Consider the following 25,810-nt stretch of genomic DNA (forward strand, 5'->3'; position numbering starts at 1 on the left):
TGTTGCTCTATGAACAAATTTAATTTTAAATTATCTATTTATCAAATAAAATATTTATCCCCCCCCCCAGCCCCCAATCAGTTTTTATCGCTTGTTCTTGTTGGAACTATTCTCTATCTCAGATTAGTTTCTTATCTAAAGATTTAACTTTCTAGCTTTAGATTCTGCAGGCTCAAGGTCATATCCTTGCTTTTTACAGATATGTAATTTAATTTCAGACAGACAGTGAAAGAAAAGGCCCACTTGCTAACTTTACAACCTGCTGCCACCTGTTAGTTACCTCTTTCCCCTCCCACCAACAGCTGCTAATGTCATTGCATGCTGATTCCAGCTGTAAATGGCATGTTGAGAACCGTTTGTATCTCCTGTTATCTGTCTGGTCTTAAAACATACCTGACTGGAAATCTTAGTTATATGCATCGATGGCAATAAATTGTCCCTGCACGAAGTTATGTTTGGTACTGTCATCCGCTTTAACCTTTGACTTGTGGCCCCACCGCCCTTAAGTCTGATCTCAGAAGTGTAAAAAAAAAAGCCTCTGTACTTGGATGGAGGAAACTGGCTCGTGGCTATTTTTTGGCCGCCTTTGCTAAGCATGCTCCATCGGTGATCCGTGACCCAAACACTAGCATTTCCTGGAAGCTAAATTAGTTTCCTTAAATACTTGTTGTTTAAATTTCACTCCACAATACTCATTCCAGTGATTAAAATGTCATTATAACAATAATCCTGATCTTGTTTTCTTCATAACAAGCAACTCCAGCAGCAGCTACTCTTCCTGACCCCCAACTATTACCTCAGGTGCCCTTCATAACCCTCCTCTGAACCCATATACTCCCCATTGCCAACAAAGGCAAACTACTTCGACATTTGTAACACCTGCCTCCTTCTGACTCTTAGCTCTGAACCTCTCATTCATGTCCTTATCATCTCCAAACTTGACTACTCCAACTTTCTGTTGACCAGTTGTTTACCCTTCAATTTCTTTGAACTTCATCTCATCCAGAACTCTGTCCGTATTCAATCTTACCCAAAGCCCTGCTTTCTCATTACTCTTGCCCTTGTTGTGCTACTTTGGCTCCTAGTCCTCAGACCTCCAATTATACTTGTGTTTAAACTCCCTTTGTGACCCTGCCCCTCCTCCTCTCTGTAACCTTGATCAGCCTATAATCTCTCCTCAATCCTGTTTGCTCCAATTCTGGTCTGTCGTGAATTTCTCCCTTTGCTGTACCGCTGGTGGCCATGTCTTCAATTGCCTATGCCCCATGCTCCGGAGTTCCCTTCATGCACTTCTCTATCTCTCATTTTACCTTCTAAGCATTTTCCTGATAACCCATTGCCTTTAACTAAGTTTTTGTACATCCATCCTAATATCCCCCGATTTAGCTCTGTGTTTTTGCCTGTGCACCTCTGATGCTCCTTGTGTTGTTTTTCTACATTAAAGGTGTCTAGACAAATGTAAGTTTGTGTAGTAGGGAAGTCTTGCTAAAACTATACAAGACACTAGTTAAACCACACCTAGAATATTGTGAACAATTTTGGTCCCCTTATTGAAGGGAAGATATACTGGCATTGGAGGCAGTCCAGAGAAGGTTCACTAGATTGATCCCAGGTATGGAGGGATTTTATGAGGAGAGGTTGAGTAGGTTGGGCTTGTACTCATTGAAAGTTAGAAGAATGAGAGGTGACCTTATTGAAACATATAAGATTCTTAGGGGGCTTGACGGGGTAGATGCTGAAAGGTTGTTTCCCCTTGTGAGAGAGTCTAGGACCAGAGGGCATAATCTCAGAGTAAGAGGGCGCCCATTTAAAATAGAGATGAGGAGGAATTTCTTCTCTGAGGGTAGCCAATCTGTGGAATTCTTTACCGCAGAGGGCTGTAGAAGCTGGGTCATTCAGTATGTTCAAGGCTGAGATAGACAGATTTTTAATCAGGAAGGGAATCGAGGGTTATGGAGAAAAGGCAGGAAAGTGGAGTTGAGGATTATCAGATCAGCCATGATCTCATTGAATGTCAGAACAGACTCGATGGGCTGAATGGCCTACTTTTGCTCCTATGTCTTATAGTTTCATCAATTAATTTAATTTGAAGTAATGAAATACACTCTGTTAGACCATGTGTATACTGTTCAAGCAGCCTATTTCATAGTAAACATGGTCCGTCTGTGGAAAATATTCCTCAGCTTGGACTTTATCCTGAGCACGGAATTAACTTGCATAATCTTTTTGGGCATATTTTAGAATGTTTAATCTTTTTCCACTTTCTTTGTAATACTTTTGAAACAGGAACTACTTAAGGAATACAGCAGAATTGTATTATTTTTAATAACCATGTTTACGCAAATCTGTAAGCTCACTCTTGCACTAAATCTCAAAAGAATTCAAGAGATTACAGTTTTAATTTGGAAAAGCAAGTAGTTGCCTTTTGTACATGCATCTACTGCCATAATTAGATATCATTTTACCAGTTTCTTAAGCTCTCTCTCTTAGTTTATGTGCTTTTGGTTTAAGATCTTCCCTTGTTGGGCCTGTGTCTGAGTAATCTGTATTTAAAGCCTTTGAAAGGAGTGCATTTCTGCTTGCTACAGACTTGCCAGTTCCACATTGAAGCAGAGATTCGACTCTTCGCACAGCTTCCTTCGCTCATTTCAGTTTTCTTGTGTGCATTCATAAAAACAGGCAGTGTTTGGCAAGATTCATTCCCTTGAAAGCACTCTACTGCCAAAACTAAGTGAGAATTGCTTCTATACTATGTAAAGCACATTTGTAATATTGCACTGATTTAGCAAACTAGTTCTACAAATGAAATTTATATCTTACAATTTGAAAAATCAGGGTTTGGAATGAGGTGTAAAATAGCTTAGTAAAGTTTATAATTTTGTGATGCAGTGCAATTAAATGTATAGATTATAATAATGAGCAGCTTCAGCTAACCCGAATGCAAGTAGTTATGACTTTTTGGTGTTGTTAACGTTGAGAAAACTTCAGAGTTGAGCCAATACCAATCCAGTTTTCTGTATATTATTGATCTTTGACCACTGAAACCAGCTAATTTGTTTCAAATGATTGTAAGATTTCCTGCCAAAGGAGCTGTAATAGCCAACAACATGGATGTAACTAATATGGAAAAGAGAAACCTGAAAATGCTTTTTGATGGGACGTAATAGAAATTATGTTGGATTATCTAAATATACAGCACAGAAACCGGCCGTTTGGCCTAGCTAGACTGTTGTGCATCACCTCTTATTTACCTATGCTAAAGTTAATTTGCTACTTAACTTCCCTGTTTACAAGTTTTCTAATCTTAGCCATTACAAAATAAACAACCTGGTGGAAAGGGAAATCTGCATGAATAATGGATGCTTTTTCTATTGTTCCAGTTTGTTCTGTCTGGCTCCGATGACTTTAATCTGTACATGTGGCGCATTCCTTCCAGTTTGGAGACAGGTGAGTTTTCATTTCACCTGAGTCGATTTGCTCTAATGATTTTATATCTCTTTCTGGTAAACAAAGAATATAGTAATGCCCTGAACAATAACTCTTACTGAAGAGAAAGTCAAGCTGCAAATTACTTATTTAATGGAGACATTTTCCCAATGTTTAATTTATTTTGTTTGCATTTGTCTTCATAGTCTTTTAACACAAACCTGGACTGATAAGAGAAATCTCCTTGGTCTTCCAGTTGTAAGGGTCTAGTGTGAAGTGGATTTAGACAGTTTCTGAATGTTGTTGGTTCAAAGTACAAATCTGCCCACTGTTTAACATTAATTTGGTAGTCTCACTCCAGCTGTGGGAATTAAAAATATATATATATCACTTCAGTGCTGAAGAGACTACAGTTCTAAGTTTTTTGGGTTGAGATATATTTTTGCACCATTTTGGATGAGGAAACCCTGATCTTGAACAAAAATAAAAATACCTGGAAAAACTCAGCAAGTCTGGCAGCATCTGCGGAGAGAGGAACACAGTTAATGTTTCAAGTTAACTGTGTTCCTCTCCGCAGATGCTGCCAGACCTTCTGAGTTTTTCCAGGTATTTTTATTTTTGTTTTGGATTTCCAGCAGTTTTTTGCTTTTACCCTGATCTTGCTCTGGTTAATGCTAAATTTAGCAATTTTTTTAAGTTAATTTATTGCAAGCGGAGAACTATTTCATTCTCTATCTACCTTGAGGAATTTAAAGCCACCTTCCTGCATCCCTTCTCGCTGAACAAAATGTATTAACTGATCTGAAATGAACCTCATTGTAAAAATTAAAAGCAAAAATCTGGATGCTGGAAATCCAAATCAAAAATAAAAATACCTGGAAAAACTCAGCAGGTCTGGCAGCATCTGCAGAGGGGAACACAGTTAACGTTTTGAGTCCGTATGACTGTGCAACAGAACTAAGTAAAAATAGAGAGGAGGTGAAATATAAGCTGGTTTAAGTGGGGCGGGGCGGGGGGGGTTGCTGGATAGAGGGCCAGTGATAGGTGGAGATAGCCAAAAGATGTCACAGCCAAAAGGACAAAGAGGTGTTAAAGGTGGTGATATTATCTAAGGAATGTGCTAATTAAGGGTAGAAAGCAGGACAAGCAAGGTACAGATAGCCCTAGTGGGTTTGGGGTTGGGTGAAGGGAAGGGATCGAAATAGGCTAAAAGGTAGAGATAAAACAATGGATTGAAATACGTTTAAAAATAATGGAAATAGGTGAAGATTGCCCAGGTTGAGAGCTGAACCTGAACTAGCTTGGGAGAACAGAACAACTTAAAGAAGCAAGAAATGGGAGGCAGATATTGGAACTCCATTAATACACAGCAAATAGTACAAATTAGCCCTCAGATATATACCTTACAATTTAGGTTTTCTTCCATTAGTTAATGTGTGCTTCATGTATAAGGCAATCTTCATAGGTGAGTGTGAAGTCCTTATATAAACTTAGCCTTGGATATAAGGTTTGTTGCATGCAGCACATCCATGTGAACAGTGAATTCTATTACTATTGATATATACATTGGAAGCAGTATTGGTTACACCCTGCAAAGTTGGCAGTAAATATGAGAGACCACATGGTTCAGGCTGAAAGTCACTAGAACAGGAATATTGTATGGTATCCTCATAGCTATAATACTTGACTAGCACCCAAGAGGTCTCAAGTTTAAATCTCATCATTGCAAGCTGTGAAATTAAATTTAATACACTTATGAAATGATCATGAAAACTGTCAGATTGTTGTAAAATCCCAGTTGGTTCATTGATATCCTTCAGGGAGCCCCGACCTGAGCTTGGCCTACATGTGACTCCAGTTCCACAATATGTGGTTGACTCCTACTGCCCTCTGAAGGCCCCACAATGTTCTCAAGATGACTAGGGATGGGCAATAAAAACTGCCTTGCATTGCCAGACTGAAAAAAGAAGAAAATTGGTAATTTAGCTAAGCCAATACAGTAATATTGGCCAATACTTTGAAATTGTTGCAAAGTAATTAAATTTACTAAACTTCGTGAAAACTCTGCAGTAAGCTTTTTGCACCACATGCCCTTGATGGAAAACTTTTACGTTATAGGTCATATGGAATGAGAAGAGAATTGGAGAATCAGGACCTCCTCTGATTGTATGCTTCTGTTCCTTTTGAAAGTAAACTGGTTCAAAAGATGAAGTAAATATGATACCTTCACAACTAAATTAAAACTGTAAATATATTTCAACGGCTTAAGAGTAGCCTCTTGTTATCCTAACCAACAATTAACATGTATTTAGGACAAAGCAAAGTTGGAAATGCTGCTTGCTTGACACCCTAATGGAACAATTACAAAAGCTACAGCCTAAGTAAATACAGTTGCTAGCTTGGAGATCACTATTGATTATTTATATCATCTTGGTTGACCTGTACAAAATTTGGCTGGCATATTTCCCTACATTACAGCAGATATTTTAAGGTGTCCTGACATCATGAAAAGTGCACTATAACTGCAATTTCCTTTTCTGTCTCATTGCATTATCAATAAGCTTGTGGATTTCCTGGAAAATAGTTATCGACGATTATTTTAAAATTATTATGTTATTGGCAAGCAACAATTCTAAATAAATATATTGTTATGACCGGAATGGGAGGAGTGCACAGTTGATCTAGCCCCACTACTTCACAAATCACAACATTAGCATAAATGTTTAATTCGCTCATCAAAATGGCCAATTATTTACCTTCGCTACTGTTAACCCAGAATAAAAGAGACTTTAAGCAGGCTTATTTCAATAAACTCAGAATGATTGACTAATTATAAAACAAAACTTCTTAAAACAAGCTGCAAACACTGATTAATACGCCATTGTAATCTGGAAGCATAACTATCTATTAGTTTTAAAATTCGCCAACACACACACACACACACCCACACACACAATCCCTGCAGAGATGGATGGTTGAAGAAAGAATTTTTTAAAGAAAAGGATAAAGTTCACAGGGTTTTGACACTTGATCTGGTGCTCCCTTGTGTGCAGACCACCAGTCCCACTGGATACCTGGAGGTTTTCACCACTAGAGCTTCGGCGTGGTGCAAAATAGAGCTGAATAGTCCTCCTCATCTCAGCCTATCGGGTTTCCAAAAGACAGATAAGTTCCACTGAGATGAGGATTCCTAGCTGGATACTAATAACCAGTCTTCTTCAGGAAAGACAAGAAGAGTGTGAGCTGGGCATCTTCACCTTCTCAATTTATTCCCAACTGAGTTTAAAAAAAAAAACAGCTCAAAACTTGAAGCTCCTCTGTCAGGTGAAAAACAGTAAACCACCAGGCCTTTGCCTTTAACACAGTTTTTTTCTCCCCCCATCAATTACAGTGATTGTGGTTCAATAAGTATACAGCTCTCCCCCCTCAAGTGCCAAGCTGGCCTGGTGATTTCTTAGAAAAGGCATGCTTGTTCACATTCATAGGTGAACTTATGACCCTTTTTTAAAAAAAAATCCAGGCCGGCCTCTAAGTGTCAGGATAATGCAATGTCCTTCCATATTTTAAAAGAAAATATTGTCCTGGAAGATATGGTTCCAACAATATCTTATCACCGTTCCTGGTTTACCTGAAACCCAGTGGTAAAATAATATGTATATATTAATAACACATTTAGTTCCTTGACAGTTTTAAAGCTAATTGATTTAAATTTATCACAATTTAAATGGTAAGATTGCTGTCTAGATATTTTCTGAGCTTTAAAATATCTGATTGGGAACATATTTTGTTTATACCTTTGATCATAACTGCTGCCAGTGGCAGTGTGACGTTATCTTTGAGGTTCTGTTTGGGCCTTGCTGTCCTAAAGCAGTTCTATAATGTGAACATTTGGTTTTCTAGTAATGTTTATTTCAGATGTGCAGAGGGATAAACCTCAAATGCTTTACAGACATGTTTGATGAGATAAAGGCTGTGGCATTTGAAGTGTTGGTGTAGCAGAAACTGACTGTGTTTGATTTTATCCAGTGGTGTTTTGAGCGTTAGGTTTTTGAAATGTATTATTTAAAGGGGCATTGTCACTATGATGTTAAATACCAACTAGTAAGCAAGACTGGTAGTTAGACATTCTGTTTAAGCCTAATATCTCATAATGCGCTTTAGAACAATCTGTTTTAGCCTAGCCTCAGGCTGGGCCAGATCATGCTAGAAAAAAATAACAATGTGTAACAACATTTAGTGTTATTAATATGTAAATCAGCCAGCACATTCAGGGGATTAAGAGATAAACCAGGAGTTGTAAATCTCCAGAACATGCTGGCTGATTTATGCCATTCTGTTGTTTGCTTTTCACCAAAGGTGTGGCACCCTTAGCCCACTACTTTCAAGAACTTGCTGGATTTGCATGTTAATTTCCTATTAAGCTCACCGTAGGAAGCTAAGTCTGGTAATTAAGAACACAACTATCTTTTTGATAACATGGTAACTGTTAATGTAGTGACATTAGAGAGGGAACAGTTTAAATGTGAGGTCTCTTTCAGTCAGATGGTAAATTATCAAATTGAATTTTCCTTTGCTCTTTTTCTCTCTCTCTCTCTCTCTCAATGCAATCTTCCTTCCCTTTTCCATCCTCTTTCTTGTACCTAATTCGACTTTTAATTTACCCCCTTCTCAGTTGTTCCTCTGATTCATTCTCAATCCTTAAATCTAATTGGTTGAGGAGATAGTCTTCCAGCAAGTTACATCACAAATATTTTTGAGCTGAAGGGTCCAGAAAAATGGTCAACAAAGCAATTCTGCAAGTTGTCCAGCTCCAGCAAGATCCAACCCATTATGTTCTTTCATATGGTTGTGTCTAGTGACTGCATATGGCCCCTCTGATGGCCTTTGAATAATGCAAAATAATATACAATGTAATAAGTTAAAAATCTTATGTCTGCATCTGTTTGCCCCCCAACTTTCTCCAGTACTAATTGTCAATGCCCACATGTATACTGGAACTGTTTATGTAATCTTGTCAAGCTGTAATTATACTTTCCTGCCAATGGAAACACTACTTCACCACTGGCAGGAGGTGTATTTACAGTGTGACAGGTTTCCTAGACAGTTTCCATTGCAAATGTGAATATAAGAATTCATAATTGTAAAGTTTAAAAATAAAGACCTAATTAAGATATGGAGACGGAATTATGTCGGTGCATCCTGGTCCATTTAATCCTTGCCACCTCACCACTTAAAAGACTATACTTGGTCTTGACTCTCTGTGTGCACTGCCACAGAGACTGACTAGATATGTGAAAAATTAGCCTGCTTAGTATTTTCTATTTTCCGTGATTCCAGAAAATGCAACTGGTGTCAAACAGCTTTCATTTCATTTTACAAACTTGAGAAGATTCATAGAAAGTTGCTTAGTGAACGAGGTTTAATGTGTTGAGAATGGTATTCTCAGTCTTATATGCATGTAGTTGATCTTCTTTGAATTTAAATATGCAGTCATCATTGTGTTGGATTCAAAATCTGTACTTGCTGAATCTTGGCTTAGGTAGTATTATGTTTAGTCAGTCGCCATTACAGTATCTTTTTTTACACAATTTCTGTTCCTCTTATTTTTTGGATGGTGCATGAACCTTTATGTACATTTTTATAATTGGTTACTTGTTATTTTGTTTAACCATGAATATTTCTGTGGTCAATTTTGTGACATGCGTACCAAGGTGTTGACTAGTTGGACAAGGGTTTGCCTCTACACTTGCTCACACTGCAAGTTCTGCTCTGGCTGGGTCATTGGAGGGAAGGAAAAGCACATTGTTAAGAAAGTGCGAGCAGGTGACCTTCTCGATTGAACTCTTTTCTGAGGAAGTTTGTGTGGAACATTAGAGGATTTTTTTCTGAAGGGTTAGGTTCACAAATGTGGCTATTGCTCTCCCCCTTTCCCCTCATGAGGCTCTTGACTGTGGTACAGATCCACTCTCACTCTTCTTGTGCTTCAACTAAGTTGCAAAGAAATTACAAAACAGAGGGGCTATTGGGCTCAACTAGTCTGTGGTGTTTACCCTCCACCCAAGAACGACTACCATATCCTGGCCATGTTTTCATTTTCCTTTATCTTCCCATTCCTTCTATTAGCTTCTAACCTATTCTTAAATGTTGATGTGGCCTCTGCTTTTATCACTGACTCTGGAAGTACATTCTACAGTTGCACAACCTTTGATGCAAAAGATGTTCTTCTGTCTTCTCTGCTGAAACGGCTTGCATTTAATCTTGTATCTGTATCCTCTTCTTTTGAAACCTTAACAGCCTGTTTCTATCTGATCTGTCTCTTGGCTTTATAATTCTAAACACCTTTTATCCAATCAACTTGTAATCTAATTAAAACAGCTCCAGTTTTTGAAGTGTTTTTGAATTTGTATTTCTTCTTTTGAGGCAATATCCTAGTAAATCTGCAGTGTACCTTCAATATTACTTTCCTATCCTTCCAATAGTGTGAAAGTCAGAACTGCACTCAGTGCTTCAACTATGGCCTTAACTAAAATTTTTTATAGATTCATCATGACGAGTCATCTTGTAAGATTGAATGTTGCCAGGCCATTTAATCTAGGGGAGGCGAGAGGGTTTGTAAAGGCTGAGTCTGATTCTGTCCTCATGCCCATCTCCCAACAAATCTACATGCACAAAAGTTTAAAGTACTAGTTGGAGCATAAAGTTGTTACAGGTTCAAGTTGTTGGTCAGCCTTACCTTTGGGCACAAGATCAGGAAAGTTTGTTGCTTTCTTGATTTTTCTTCCTAAAACATTTAAGTCTAATTTCCCATTCAACAACTTCATTACCACATTTAAATAATGTGGGGCCTTTTTGTGGAATTGGTCCACCCCAGTGCTTGACTTACCATGGCAGAGTTGTTTAGTGCAAGGTTGTTATATTTTAAAATGTGCTGAAGTTTGTGACTTTTTGTTAGTTTAGCATGACATTCACATTGTTTAAAGCTACGATGTGCGCTATTTTACGGGGAGAAGACAGCAAAATAAAAATTAAAGTATTTTCTGAAGGATCTGGGTAAATTTCCCCATTGTAATCACAAGTGTTTAATAGAAGCTACCCCGCTTCCCCAGCAGTGCTTCTTTGGTGGAGGAAACCCTTGTGCTGATTGTACTATTTGAAGTGTTTATACTAGTGTTTAAAAATACAGCACATGTTTTCCGATATCCATTTTCTTTGCTTTCATCTTTTAAGTCTAAAATCCACAAAAGAATACACTTAAATAAATGGATACTCCATCTGAAATGTTTGGTTTACTGTTTAGGATTCTTTGTTTATACCAAAATTTGCTGCATACAATTTAATTGATTACATTTTATTTTCATCCTCATTTTGCTAAATCGTTAGGTGTTCCATTTTTCCAGCAGGAGAAACCAAAGAAATGCTGCAAAGACCACATGGCCAGTTACCATAGCTTGACAGCTGCCGTACCCATACCCTTCCCAAAAAAGAGCGCTACCAATACTCAGGATTTTTCTCACAAATGACATGAATTCCACACAATTTGACATACAATATGAAATTAAAATGGTGGCTCATTGGATTCTAAATGAATAGCACCACAAAATGGAATGATGTAAATTTAGTTTCTCCCTCCCCTTCCCCAAACCTGTATTTACATTCTCAGTCGTACAGCTCTGGGAAGGTGCTTCATTCACCAGAGCGTGGGTAGAGAGAAGCCTGAGGGAAAATATTTTATGATTGGTTGGAAAACAACAGCAATTGTCTTGATTATAGGGGGGAAAAAAAAGGGATGAGGTGATATAGAGAAATTTGGTGCTCTTTAAATAATGAATGACGAAAGCACGTTTTAAATTGCTATTGTAAGGTTCTTGTGACTTTTTTTTACTTAATTTTTATCCCCTGCACAAACAATATTTTCTGAATGAGATTGCTCATTTGTAGCAAAGTCAGGTAGACTTCAAATGTGAATTTGTGCCCAGTGGCAGCAGTATCCAAACAACTCAGGCTTGTTTTATGTGGGAACTGATTGAAACCCCATATATCCCATTGGTTTCATGTCAGCTCAAGTGCAAATTCAGAATTAAAAACAGGGTATGACTCCAATGGGCTTAACCTTCAGGCCTTACACCTACCTGGACGGTAGTGCCCTGGCGATGGAATACAAGAACTTGCCATTCCGTTCTTTGATGGGATCCTCTGTGTTGGCAGCCCAAGAGGCTGCCTGAAGAAGGCACCCAGCTGATTGCAATATTTGAACCGGGGCCCTGTAACAGCAAAATAGGACCCCTCTGCCATTCTTGGACTGAACTGGGAGCTTGCACTGTGGAGCATAAGAGGAAGTTGGTCTTGACTTTTGTGGGGCCAGAAGGAGCAGCAGTGTCCGTCCGTCCGTCCGTGTTCCCCCCCCCCCCCCCCCCCCCCCCCCCCAGGCTGCTGCTGCTGCTCCAACTGCCCTCCACAGCGGATCAGCCTTTGACTTCAGAGTCATGTGGCTGAACTCTAAGCCCTGGGATGTTTGGAGTTCAGCCACAAATCTGGCCTCTTGCCAGGCTGCCTGCCTGCATTCTGCTAGGTGGCCACCCAAAAGTTCACTTGGGGTATATAGCCACACCAATGTATCATGTAGCCCCCCCACCTCCGATCATTGTTCATTTGTTAAGTAGTTTTAATACTCGCTTGAAATACAGCAAGAAAGTTATCACAGCACCTTGTGTGGGGAGGGTAGGGTGGCAAGCATCGGGGAAACTCATCAACAAGAAGAATAATTAAGACTTCATTGTGGATTTGGATATAGCTTCAGATAACTAAATGAGTGAAGCTTCAAGCAGTTGGATAACCCCAATTTCCTTTCATTGTCAGGTAGCTGAATGCAGTAGTGTGCTTCAGTAATTTTGACAAAATAAGTGAACGAGGTGATTGGTAGACCAAATTACTTTGCTTTACTTAATCCAAAACCAAATATGTTGCTGAATGTGTGCTGGAATCCAATGTATTTATTAATAATGAAAATTTTTACATGTGTTTAAAGTCAAGATGATGTGTAGTCATGCTTCTGGTGTAAACTGTTTGCAGGAGGTCCTGCCAGAATTGTGAATGGTGCATTCATGGTGCTGAAGGGTCATCGCTCCATCGTAAATCAAGTGCGCTTCAACCCTCATTCATACATGATCTGTTCATCAGGAGTGGAAAAGATTATCAAGGTATGTCATAGCACCAGCAGGAGTCTGACATTGGTCACGATTAAACTTCAGCTGCTTGACCACCTGTATACACTGAGCCCTGAACTAAGATTACATTGTATGAAGATGTCCATAACAAAACACACAACATGGGAAATCCCTAATAAAGTCAATAGTGAAGACAGTCAACTTTGTTAATACTTGCACTTGGCCTCGTTCTCAGTAAGTGTAAAAGCAAAATACTGCGAATGCTGGAAATCTGAAACAAAAACAGGAAATGCTGGAAAAACTCAGGTCTTGCTGCATCTGTGGAGAGAGAACCAGAGTTAACATTTTGAGTCCAGTTGACCCTTCTTCAGAGCTTGTCAAATGGAAGGGTCATACAGACCCGAAACGTTAACTCTGTTTCTCCCTCCACAGATGCTGCTAGACCTGCTGAGTTTTTCCAGCATTTTCTGTTTTTGTCTCGGTAAGTATACTTGTGTTTTATTTTAAGTAACTCAATAGATAAAACGGTTCTGAGTTCTAGATTTATCAGTATGTTCGTCATAATTGGTGGTTCATTCAGTAAGTGTTCCTTTCCCTACATCAGTTTGGTTTAATCTTAGTGCAGCCTTGCATGTATCTTTAGAGCAAGCAGTCTAATAATGTAATTATTTTGACTGTTTGTGGGTGTCTCCAGTGTGTGAGTAGAGCCTGTTCTCAAAGATTTTGCACTTAACCTTTTACATAATACCTATCGATATTTTGCTCTCCTCTTTCTTACATTGCAAAGCAGGAGAGTTGCCCATGTGGCATATTCCTGATGCTGGGATAGTTCAGTATATAAGCCTCTTCTTTGGGTTTCCCCATCATTTAGTTCTCCTGTCTGCAGAAGCTCCAGTTTCTGTTACTCTGCGTTGAGGAAGGCAGTGAGAGATAGCATTTGGACTTCAGCAGTTAATGCTACATTATGAAGTAGCTGATCTCAAAGTTTTTTTTCTGCTTTGAGAAATGCTGTTTGAGGTACCAAGCCTGGCGCTTGTATTTTGCATCCCCAGCATTTCAGCAAGGAGGTGCGGTATTTTCAGTGAGCCACTGAGCCTTCTTGGAGTCTTGGCTGCCCATCAGCACCTTCAGCATGTTCCACTTTCAGAGAATTTTACATTGTTGCTTGTGAAGATTCATGTGAATGCAACTCATATGATGGAGAATTGAATTTGAAAGAGTGTTGAGCATCAATAAGAGGCTCTATGGAAAGGACACGGGAATTTGACTCATCTGCATTCTAACAAAAATAAGTTCTCTCAAACCTTGCACAAGTCTTGAGAGAAGAGCCAGATGGTTTTGGGAGCAGTTTGTGTGTATGTGATGCAAGCCATGGTGGTGTCGGCATCAGGATCAGTATGAGACAGGAATTTGTAAGCCTGCTTTTTAAAAACAAAAAGGCATGTAAAAAAGATCAGGAGCTCTGCAGAGATTTAAGAGTTAGAAAGCATGTAATTCAAATCCTTAGCACCTGTTTTTCAGCATCATGAGTGCTGCTTTGGCTTGAAAATGGGTGAGGAGGGGTGAATGTTAGTACGCTCATAGGGAGCATCTGCCAGGAGTATACACAATAAGAAGATGGTGACATCGGTATTTGACACCACTGTCGTTTTGGGCAAAATCTTGTGTCCTCCCTCGTGGCAAGTTCAGTAGTAGGGATCATTTAATCAGGCAGGAGGGTGGCGAGCTTGCCGCCTTCCTCCTTCCACCTTGATTAAGTCCGTGACAGGAAGGCATGTAGATAACTTTCCATCCCACTGCCAATTAATGCCCTTAATGCCTACTTAAAGGCCTCATACTGCTGCTGCTGGTATTAACCCAGCGGCGGGTGTGGGGGGCTTGCCATGTGGGAGCATGACAAGTGAACCCGTGCGGGGTTGTCTGCAGGCTCCCAGGGGATTCCGTTGTTTAAAGGCAGTGCCTGATACATGGACCCGACATTAGGAGAGGTGGTGGGTGGATTGGGGTGAGGGGAGGTGTTAACTGAGAGGTACACCCCTGCCCTGGCAGCCAGTCCCCCACTCCCTGCAACCCCCCACCCTATGACCCCCTTGCCGCCATTACTCACTGGTTGTCATACTGGCAGCAGCCACCACCGTCCTGATGATGCTGCAATTCAATAGAGCTACTAGCTTCTGATTGGCTGGCAGCTCTCAGTGGGCAGGACTTTTACCCCTGGGGTTCTTGAGGCCCATTGCTGGCCTGTCAGCTGCCTGAGTGGTACAAGATGCAGTGGGCTTTCCTGAAAGGAGGCAACACAGTGCTCCATCTGGCGGCTGAAAATCCCATTGCCTCTAAAATAATCCCAGCTTTAGAGCTCACATATGGCCGCATGTGCTTTCAGCAGAAGATGCACCTTCTACCTATGCTATTTAGTGAGTCATCAATCGTTTTCAGGTTAGTTGCTGATTTGATTTCTAGTAGCTGTTGCTATGTTGGTGAATAGCTTAAAGTTGCTTAAGTCTGCAGGGAATAATGTGGCACTTGAAGGACTGTGTCCTGACTTCAAGGAATCCCAGGCATGAGTGTGGGGGAATGCATTCCCCATGCAACACAGCGTGACAGGGAGAATGAACAGAGGTGAAAGAGAGCAGGACAATCTGCTGGAAGGAGGAGGAGAGGTGAATAACTCTCAGCAAGGTGTTCAATTCTCCTATCTGAACCTTAATGAGGAACAGTATGTTCTGCATTTCATTAATGCCATCCTCACTGAAATTTGCCACCTGCTGCAGCCACAACTGCAGGGAACGACGGCATTGCCAGTGACTGTGAAGCTGGTGCAGTGAACCTTAATGCATCTGGCTCCTTCCAGGCTGGTGCAGGTGGTATTTGCAACATCTTCCCATTTACAACCCGCTGTTGTACAATGGAGGTATTTAGACTATAGTCCAAGAGATATGAACACGTTTTGTTTTCTTGCCGAGAAGAAGCAGGCACTTAACCTTTTACATAATACATGGTTTTCACATGGTGTACGGTGCCATTGACTATGCACATTGGTTTGTCATATGTCAACACTGAGTTGTAGCACAATCACAGCCAAAACTCCCTTGACGCACAGCCAGTGTGTGACTACACACAGGGCATCATTCGGGTCACTGCCTGATATGCCAGCAGTAGTCATGATGCTTTCATTTGGCAGCAGCCAGTTGCACCATCTGCATTTGAGCCCTCGAGAAGCCAGAAGATGGCTGTGGGTGATGAGGGCTATCCTTTGACAATATGGCTTGTGATATTTGATTGTAACTCATGTGCAGCACTACAAAGCCGTGATGCGCACCATGGTGTGCTTAAACAATGCTTCTGCTGCAGGGCTCAGAAGTGCATGGGTCAGGATCCAAGCGATGAAATATCACATGCTGCATAACTTCACCGTTACAGAGGCATGTCCTTGCCACCATCTATATGGCCACCAGCTAAGAGGATGAGGCAACCTACATGGCCCCTTTCTGACCGGGCATCTGTGATCAACTCTCCTTACTGCAGTCCCAGTAAACGTGACCCCCATTCCCTGTTCATCAACAGTCCTCCACCTTTCCTTCTGTCCATTACTGCCCATCACAGCGTCCGCTTGGCTGCAATGCAGAAACAAAAGCCACCTCAAAATAAACATTCCAAACCAAATTTATAAATCAAACCATGCCACATTTTTTACAATTGTCAACTAATCATCCTGTGCATTTCTTTGGAGCCTTTCCTCTATGTATCTTTGTTGAGTGCTCCGACATAGTACTACCCCAGGTACTGCAGCATGGCTGGTGGAAGCCTGATGACGTTTGGTCAAGAACACAGCAGATGCCATTGCAGGATGACTTCAATCAGTTCCAGGTTTAGAACCATAGAAAAGCTACGGTGCAGAAAGAGGCCATTCAACTCATTGTGTCTGCGCTGGCCGAAAAAGAGAGAAAAAGAAATGAACCGCTCATTGTTAATCACACTTTTCCAGCACTTGGTTTGTATCAATGCAGGTGCTGATCCAGATACTTTTTAAATAAGTTGAATATTTCAGCCTCAAGGACCAATTTGGGCAGTGAATTCCAGATGCCCACCACCCTCTGAAAGAAACAATTTTCCTCATGTCCCTGCTAATCCTTCTACTAATCGCCATAAATTTATGTACCCTGGTAATTGACCCCACAGCTAGGGGAAATGGCCTTTTCCTGTCTACACTACCAAGGCTGCTCATAATTTTGTACACCTCAGCCTCCTCTGTTCTCAGGAAAACAACCCTGGCCTATGCAATCTTTCCTCATAGCTGCAATTTTCCAGTCCTGGAAACATTCTTGTAAACCTCCTCTGTACTTTCTCCAGAGCAATTATGCCCTTCCTGTAACGTGGTGACCAGAACTTTGCACAGGAATTCCAGTTATGGCCTAATCAGCGTTTTATACAGTTCCAGCATTACATCCCTGCTTTTGTATTCAATACTTCATCCAATAAAGGAAAGCATTCCATATGCTTTCTTTACCACCTCATCCACCTGTCCTGCCACCTTTACGGACCTATGGACATGCGCTCCAAGATCTCTCACTTCTTCCACCCCTCTCAATGCCCTTCTGTTTATTGAATATTGCTTTGCTTTGTTTACCCTTCCCAAATGCATTATCTCACACCTCTGGATTGAATTCCATTTGCTACTTCTCCGCCCACTCAGCCAAACCATTCTCTGGAGACAACAACTGTCGTCTTCACTATCAACTACATGGCCAATTTTTGTGTCATCTGCAAATTTCCCAGTTGCGCCTCCCACATTGAACTCCAAATCATTAATATATATGACAAATAACAAGGAGCCCAACACTGAGCCCTGTGGAACACCACTGGAAACCGTTTTCCATTAGCAAAAGCACATTGACCATTACCCTTTTGTTTTTTGTCACTCAGCCAATTTGGAGCCAACTCACCACCTTCCCTGTATCCCATGGGATCTCTTTTTTTTAGCTAGTCTGCCATGTGGAACCTTGTCAAATACCTTACTAAAATCCATGTAGACAACATCCACTGCATTACTCTCATCAATCCTCCTCGTTACTTCCTCAAAAAATTCTATTAAGTTAGTATGATGCAATATTCCCCTAACAAAACCATGCTGATTATCCCTGATCACTCCATGCCTTTCTAAGTGACAGTTTACCCTGTGTCTCAGAATTGATTCCGATAATTTGCCCACCACCAAAGTCAGATTGACCGGCCTATAATTTTCTGGCTTATCCCTCGCACCTCTTTTAATTATTGGTACAACATTCACAGACCTCCAATCCTCTGGTACCTCACCTATATCTAGTGAGGATTGGAAAATGATTCTCAGAGCATCCACTATTTTTTCCCTGGCTTCCTTTAACAACATGGGATACAATCCATCTGGCCCTGGTGATTTATCCACCTTCAAGGATGCCAGTCCCGCCAGTATTTCCTCCCTCATTATGCTTATTGTTTTTAATATTTCACACTCCTCCTCCTTAACTAGAATGTCTGCATCATCCCTCTCCATAGTGAAGACAGAGACACATTGAGAACCTTGAAAACCTGGCCCACATCTTCAGCATTGAGGCACAAATTACCATGTACATCTCTGACCGGCCTTACCCTTCCCTTAGTTATTCTCTTGATGAGCTGGTAAAACATCTTTGGGTTCTCTATACTTTCCTAATTTCCTTCTATACTTATCCCCTGTACTTTTTACACTCCTCTAGGCTTTCTACAATAATTAAGTTTTTTGTGACTGTCATAAGCTTTCTTTTTCTCTTTATCTTACCTTGTATGCTTCTGGATAACCAGGGGACTCTAGATTTGGCAGTACCAACCTTTTCCTTTGTGGGGACACTGCCTGGAGAACCTCGCTTTTGAATTCCTCCCACTGATGTGATACTCCTTTCCCTTCTAGTATCTGTATCCAGTCTTCTTTCACCAGTTCACTTCTCAGCTTTGTAAAATTTGTCTCCCTGCAATTTAGAACTTTTACTCCTATTCTATCTTTGTCCTTTTCCACAATGATGCTAAATCTGACACTCTGGTCACTGTCTCCAAAATGGTCCTCCACTGCTACTTCATCCACTTGCCCACCTTCATTTCCTAATTGTGCCCCCTCTCATTGGGCTTGTTATGTACTGGCTGAAAAGGTTCTCTTGAATGCAATTCAAGAATTTTGTGCCCTCTGTGCCCTTCACACTGTTCATATCCCAATAAGATATTAGGGTAGTTGAAGTTCCCAACTATTACTATCCTATTGTTTTTGTACTCTGAAATGTTCCTATATATTTGCACTTCTAACCCCATTCCACTATTTGGGAATCTATAGTACACTCCTAGCCATGTGGCTGACCCTTTTTTTATTTCTGAGCTCAACCCATATGGCCTTATTTGAAGCTTCATTTAGTATATCGTCCCTCCTCACATCTGCAATTGTTTCTTTAACCAACAATGCTACACCACCATCTTTTTTATGCCCTTCTCTATCCAGCCTGAAAACTCTATATGCAGGGATGCTGAGCTGCCATTTTTGCCCCTCATTAAGCCAAGTTTCCATTATAGCGATGATATCATGCTGCCATGTATCTATCTGTGCCCTCAGCTCATTGGCCTGTCTTCAGACTGCACCAACATGGCATGGGCAGCAACAGTCTGGGTTGTCTGGCTGATAAAGCCAGGTATTGTCTGTAGGTAGAATTGATGGAGATGTGAGCTAGTAATTGATAGTTGCCTTATAAAGCAAAGATCTAACTGTTTTTGTGTGTTTATTGTAACTGTAGAATGAAGTGTTCTTGAGTTTGGGGCCTAAATAATTTTGGGTTAGAGTTTCACTCTGCAACTAGTTCTATTATATCTTGCCTGGGATTGCTTACTGTAATATTACAATAGATATTGAGTATCTGAAATGATACTCCAATCTCTAGAGTAAAGATCTCTCACTTTAATGAAAACAAAATCAGTTTTCTTTTTGCAATAAAGATCATAAACTTACAGGCGAACTAATATTACATTCTTAGATTCTATATTCCACTACTCAAAAGTAACTTTATTTGTTATAACTATTCCAAAGCATAATCTACATTTTTTAGTTTGTGCATACATTAGAACCCAGCAGCATGAAATCTTTATGTAACCAGAAACATAATATACCATATATGTAACTAGAAATGTTAAAAGTATTAATAAAATCCACTACAATGAAATTGTACTGTAATAGCCATTGAGAATCTAAAAAAAAATTGTGGAACTTGTGCTTTCTCCATTGTCTTAGTAGCAATGTGGGTTTTGTATTTGGGGGAGTCAGATATCTGTTTTGAAGATGGGTGTGTACCTTCTTTACATATACCTCTTGCAACAGTACATTTCTCTTGGTTGCTATTGCCAAGTGGTATCAGCCGTGATTTCGTAGGTAGCACTGTCATCTTTGAGTTCAAAGGTTGTGGGTTCCAGTCCTGATCCAGAGACATGAACACAAAAATAAAGGCTGACACTCCAGTTCTGTACTGAGGGAGTGCTGCACTGTCAGAGACACTGCTTTTTGGATGAGGTGTTAAATCAAGGGCCCATCTGCTCTTCCGAGTTAACGTAAAAAGATCTCAAGGGACAATTTCAAAGAGCAAGGGAGTTATTGCCCGTGTCCTAGCCAATATTTATCCTCCGTCAACATCATGACGATTTATCTGGTCCTTATCACATTACTGTTTGTGGGAGCTTGCTGTGCACACATTGGTTGCGGTGTTTCCTACATTGCAGCAGTAACTACACTTCAAAAGTACATTGTTGGTTGTAAAGTGCTTTATGATGTCCCGAGGTTGCGAATAATGCTATATAAATGCAAGTCTTTATTTTGTATACTTCGTTAATTTCTGCATCTGAAAAACAAAAAGATAAATACTTACTGACATCTGGCACTCCATAGTTCCCAATCTCTCAATCTTCTGTTGTCTAGCTCTGACTGGCTGTCCGGGAGTGCTTCCAACCATACCTATCAGAAGGCAGCCAGTCCAGCAATGATGTCTCTCCATGTTCCCACTGCAATATCTTCTGAATCCACTCTCAGATCTCTCCTTGCCCCTCTCCTTTATCACCTTGGTGACATTATCTATGGCATGGGGTCTGCTTTCACCTTCATGCTGATTTAGCCCAGATATACTCACCACCTTTTTTCAACCCCAGCCTACCTCCATGCTGCCATGTGGCCTAGAAAAGCTATCATTTTTGGCACCTTGCTGAATTTGATTATTCCAGTCATCTCTTCTATCAAGTTTACTTGTAGAAAACTTGGCTTTCTGCTTAGTATCACTTAAGTTTCGCGAATGCACCTTCTGATTCTCACAAGCCTGTGTTCCCTGCCATTGCATTAATTCAAAAATCATCTTTAAATCTTTCCTGTTTTGTTCCATAACACCATGGCAACTTCCTTTAGCATTAGTTCCCTCTTTTAATCTTTAATCCTCTGGCTCTGGCCCTTTGTCAACCCTTTCACCCCACCGTTAGTGGAAATCTTCAGCTGCCTCTACTCATTGAAATTCCTCCACTTCTGTCTCCACCTTTTTTTATAAAAAAGCTTCTTTAAGCCCATGTTTTGAAACAAACCTTCAACCAACCCTTTTAACCTCTCCCTCCAAGGCTCAGCATTGGTCCCCTAAAATATTCTTATTGTCATAGGGCCTTGGCTGTGTTTATGTTAAAAGCATAAGTTTAAAAGCAAATTTGTGCTGATGTTGGTATTGTTGAAGTGCTTCAGCAAGATTGTGACAAAGCTGAGCACTATTAGAAAAGACCTCCAGTTTAATTTTAATCAACAATTTCATCAGAAGATATATTCTTTTATGTGGCTCCCTGATATGACCTAGTCTATTACAATAGAAATGCAAAATTTATTTTTAAAGTTAAGCTTAAAATTTATCCACCTTCAGTCAAATTCTGCAAGGATTATTCATATTTGTTTGATGAGGCTATGTGAAAGCTATAAGTTTTGACAGTGCATAAAATTACAAAATCTGAAAATAATTGCTTGATTTATGTTTTTATACGTTAGTCCAGTTGTTAAAGAAACCTTGCAGGAAAACTGACTGTAGGCACTAAATGTTTTTGTGCTTTCTAAATACAGGTTTGGAGTCCATACCTACAACCAAATTGTGCTGGAGACTTAGAAGGAGCAGTGGAAGATGACACCCGCAATCTTTATACTCATGAAGAGTACATCAGCCTGGTCTTGAATAGTGGGAGTGGTCTGTCGCATGATTATGCTAACCAGTCAGTTCAGGAAGATCCAAGAATGATGGCTTTCTTCGATTCCCTTGTAAGGCGTGAGATTGAGGGCTGGAGTTCTGACTCTGACAGTGACCTGAATGAGAGTACAATTCTTCAGCTTCATGCAGGGGCTAGTGAACGATCAGGATACAGTGATACTGAATCTTCTGCTTCATTACCACTGTCACCCCAGCAGGGTGACGATTCAGATGAGGCGACCTACACACTGGACCGACAGAAGCTGCCCAATACTTCTGCAACTAGGGAAGACCTACAGTCTCGTCGACAGAGGTTGTCCGCCCTGAGGCGCTACCAGGATGAGCGGCTTCGAACTCTTTCAAATGACTCTGATTCCTCAGAAAACAGCTATCAACAAGTAAATACTGACTCGGATGCCGATCCTGTGAAGAGGCCTCGATCCCCAAGCCCAGAGGTGAATGATTCCAGTAGTTCCAGCAGTAATGGTAGGCGCCGTGCATCTATGCGCCAAAGAAATGCTGCAAGAGCCAAGCAAAAACTCCGTAGGGAAAAAAGGGGTACTTCACAATTCAAAAAAGTAAAACAGTGTAGTGCTGAGGATAGTGTCAACTATTCTCAAGTACACGACGCTGACAATTCATCAGCTTCATCTTCACCAGAAAGAAGCAGTACTGAATTTGATAATAGTAGAGGAAGAATATCTCCTTACTCAGACAGTGAGTCTGAGGTCAGAAAGGTTTATAAAGCCTACAGTAAAATCCAAAATACCTTCAAGTCACAATTGAAATCAAAAGGAGGCACCATGACATTTTTGCCTCTGGCAGATGTGCCGGACACAAGTGAGAGAGGCAGTTCATTAAATACTTTAGCACAAGAAAGTGACACCGCCAGAAAAGGTGCAGTGGCATCTCATAGATTTAGAGAGGAAAGATGTTTCGATGAACACAATGGCGAAAGTAGCAGCTCAGCGGAGTATGCACACACACAGGCAAAGAGCAAGCATTCAGTCTTGCTTGGTCATGACTGCAGTACTGTGACATCCGTGAAGGAAGCGACTTCTGGAGAGCAGGGATGTGCTGTTGAAGATGCCCCCAGTGGCTGTGCTGAGCATTGTTATGAGGCCAAAAAGGTTAATGGCAAATCAGTCTGTGTAGGAAACAACAGTAACTTAGCTAACCAGTGTCAATCATTTGTCAGCCAGGCACAAGAGCTGTGTAGTCACACAGAGGTGTTGGAATGTGTGAATACACAAACTGTACAGCAGATGGCCAGAGAAGAATCTGGTCAGGAATTTATTAAATCCACATTATCTCCAACAATCCCATTTGCAGAATTACATCTACCTGGAGCAAGAAGTAATTCTGACCACATTGATAAATCCAAAACCAGGACTTGTGACGTAGATGAAAGGTGTTCAGATACTTCCTGCAGTAATGGCCTTTTTGATAGGCAGTGTGCAGGCCACTGTGAACAGACTTGCTCAGAGCAGGGGGATTCAGCAGTGGCCTCCAAGTCAGAAGCTGGTAGCTATGTACAGGTAGCCTCATTGCACCACAAGGAAGACTGTTCCCAATCTGGGATAAATGAACATTACGAATGTGCTAAGAAAATGATAGCACTACAAAAAATTTTTGATTGTCGCCAAGGGACCCTGTCACCAGCAGAGACTGGCCAGCCTTCTGGAGGGTTAAAAAGGTTGCGAAAAGAGCTGGATCCGGACTATGCACCAACTGAGAAGAAACAGAAGACATGATATGATTTGCACTTGTCCTACACCAGTGCCTCAGAATGTCACTGATTAAAGCATTTAATTAGAACTCCACAAGACACTGGCCTGTAAAACAGTGAGAGCTTTTGTTAACAATTATGTAAATAAGTCAATTTATTGAAGAAATGCTAATACAGAAATTTGTAGAATGTGTATGATAATGGTATATAAAATACAAATTATTTGGAGTGATTCTAACTTCGGATTCAGATATCCAATTTGGCTCAGAGGGTTTGTACTTCTTCTGTTTAAGTATTCATTATGCCAAGCAAGGGTTTATGGTGCATTTTGCCTCTCAAATCGGACAAATTATTATAAAGCTTCCCCTCATATCAACTTGGTAAAGGTGAGCAGATTTATATATGTTCCAAGTATTCAAGCCCATGGAATAATAAAAGAACAGATGAAGACTTTTTGAAATCTAACACTTTATAGTTCTTGAGGGTTTTTTTTGGTCTTATTTTAAATTGCCGCCTTTGTATGGTAGCTTTTTATTCGTGCAAGGGGTAGACAGTTTGATTCTTAAGGAAAATGTTTAACATGTTGGTTGTGTACGTGGAACACGGTGATCTGTTGATAAAGAAGAGAATTTGACTTAAGCAGTGGTCAGGAATAAAGTTTTGTGTTTTGTGTTTAATTTCTTAATGAGAATTATTTGAAGCACAACATTTCTGCACAGTAGGTGCATGGTCAGCTGTCACTTTCCTTAACAGATGAGAGAAATAAACAAGGTCATTCTCAATTCCTTTTGTGTCTTGCTGCATTCCTGCCCCCACACTGATCTGCTGCAGCTTCAGAGAAGGCAGTGTTTCACAGGCACAGACAGATCTTTGACTGTTAATTTGAACCACAATCCCCATAATGGAGATGAGGAGTTTGTACTTTGATGTGCTTTTATTTGGAGAGAGGAAAGAAGGAAAACGATTAACCCTTTGCCTAGTTCCATGATATTATCTTTGAGCCATCAGGTAGCATAGATTTATCAATAAATCCCTCCACAACTCCCCTTCTGAGTTGATAGGATGCATTTTGTGGCTCAGTGGAAAGGTTTCTTTGGCAGCCTATGCATCATAGCGGTAGATTCCTTCACTGGCAGCCTGCAATTGCCAGGTGCATAGCTGAGAGAACTAAGTTCACACAGACTTTAGTACTGAAGTGAGCTCAGGATATTTTCAGTATTAAGTCTCAGAACACAGCAAACGTATGAAATTAACATTGCAATTGTCCTTTAGGAATGAGTAACAGTGGGTTGTTTCTGTGTCTTTCATTCCAGGGGTTCATCCCAGCCCAAATGTGGTAAAAGGCTCACAAGTGAAATGAGATTGAACAGCTCGATTCTGAATGAGGGTGGCACACTTGGCTCAGTGCAAAGCCATGCTAAATGAACAATCTCATTTCGAAAGGAAGTGGGATTACTGGTGTAGAAAATGGAAAAATACACAACGGTGCAGTAGGAGATGTTTGTCTAAGACTCATAGTAATCTGCACCTTTTGGACAGAATAGAAAGTTCCTTTATCCAGAGTTCAGCATATGCAGTACTTGCTTGGTACTAATTTGCCCTGAACACAGACATCCCTCATTTGACACAAAAGGAAGAAGAAATGCCAGTATAATTAATGTATGAGAATGACCATTTGTATTTATATAGAGTATTGTAATAAAACATCCCAAGGTGCTTCATGGGAGCAGTATGAAGCAAAAGTGGACATCTAGACATAAGGCGATACTGGGGCATATTAAGGAATGTCTTCAGGGAAGAAAGAAAGCTGGAGAGGTTTAGGGAGGGAATTTCAGAGTTTTAGGGTCTAGGTAGCTGAAGGCACAGCCGCCAGTGGTAGAGATACGAAAGTTGAGGGTGCTCCAGATGAATTAGATGAAGGTTGATATCTCGGAGAATTTTTTTGAAATCCTTTTATGGGATGTGGGTGTCGCTGATGAGGCCAGCATTTATTGCCCATCCCTAATTGACCTTGAGAAGGTGGCAGTGAGCAGCTTCCTTGAACCGATGCAGTCCATAGTGTAGGTACACCCACAGTGCTGTTTGGGAGGGAGTTCCAGAATTTTGACCCAGCAACAGTGAAGGAATGGCAATATATTTCCAAGTCAGGATGATGAGTGGCTTATGGGGAACTTCCTGGTGGTGGTGTTTCCATGTATCTGCTGCCCTTGTCCTTCTAGATGGTGGTGATCATAGGTTTGGAAGGGGCT

The 25,810-nt window shown here is 40.6% G+C and overlaps 1 protein-coding gene across 1 annotated transcript in view; it reads left to right on the forward strand.

The window, feature by feature from the left end:
• The window catches only part of dcaf5 (ddb1 and cul4 associated factor 5), a 93,300-nt gene extending 68,954 nt beyond the window's left edge, over window positions 1–24,346 (forward strand). Inside the window, exons 7-9 of the mRNA XM_041214914.1 lie at window positions 3,381–3,447; window positions 12,496–12,623; window positions 21,712–24,346. Of these exons, the coding sequence (XP_041070848.1) occupies window positions 3,381–3,447; window positions 12,496–12,623; window positions 21,712–23,586 (2,070 nt within the window). The 3' untranslated portion in view covers window positions 23,587–24,346. The remainder of the gene's footprint in view (window positions 1–3,380; window positions 3,448–12,495; window positions 12,624–21,711) is intronic.
• The last annotated feature ends 1,464 nt before the right edge of the window (window positions 24,347–25,810 follow it).

The sequence above is a fragment of the Carcharodon carcharias genome, chromosome 20 (genome assembly GCF_017639515.1).
Source record: "Carcharodon carcharias isolate sCarCar2 chromosome 20, sCarCar2.pri, whole genome shotgun sequence".
NCBI lineage: Eukaryota > Metazoa > Chordata > Chondrichthyes > Lamniformes > Lamnidae > Carcharodon > Carcharodon carcharias.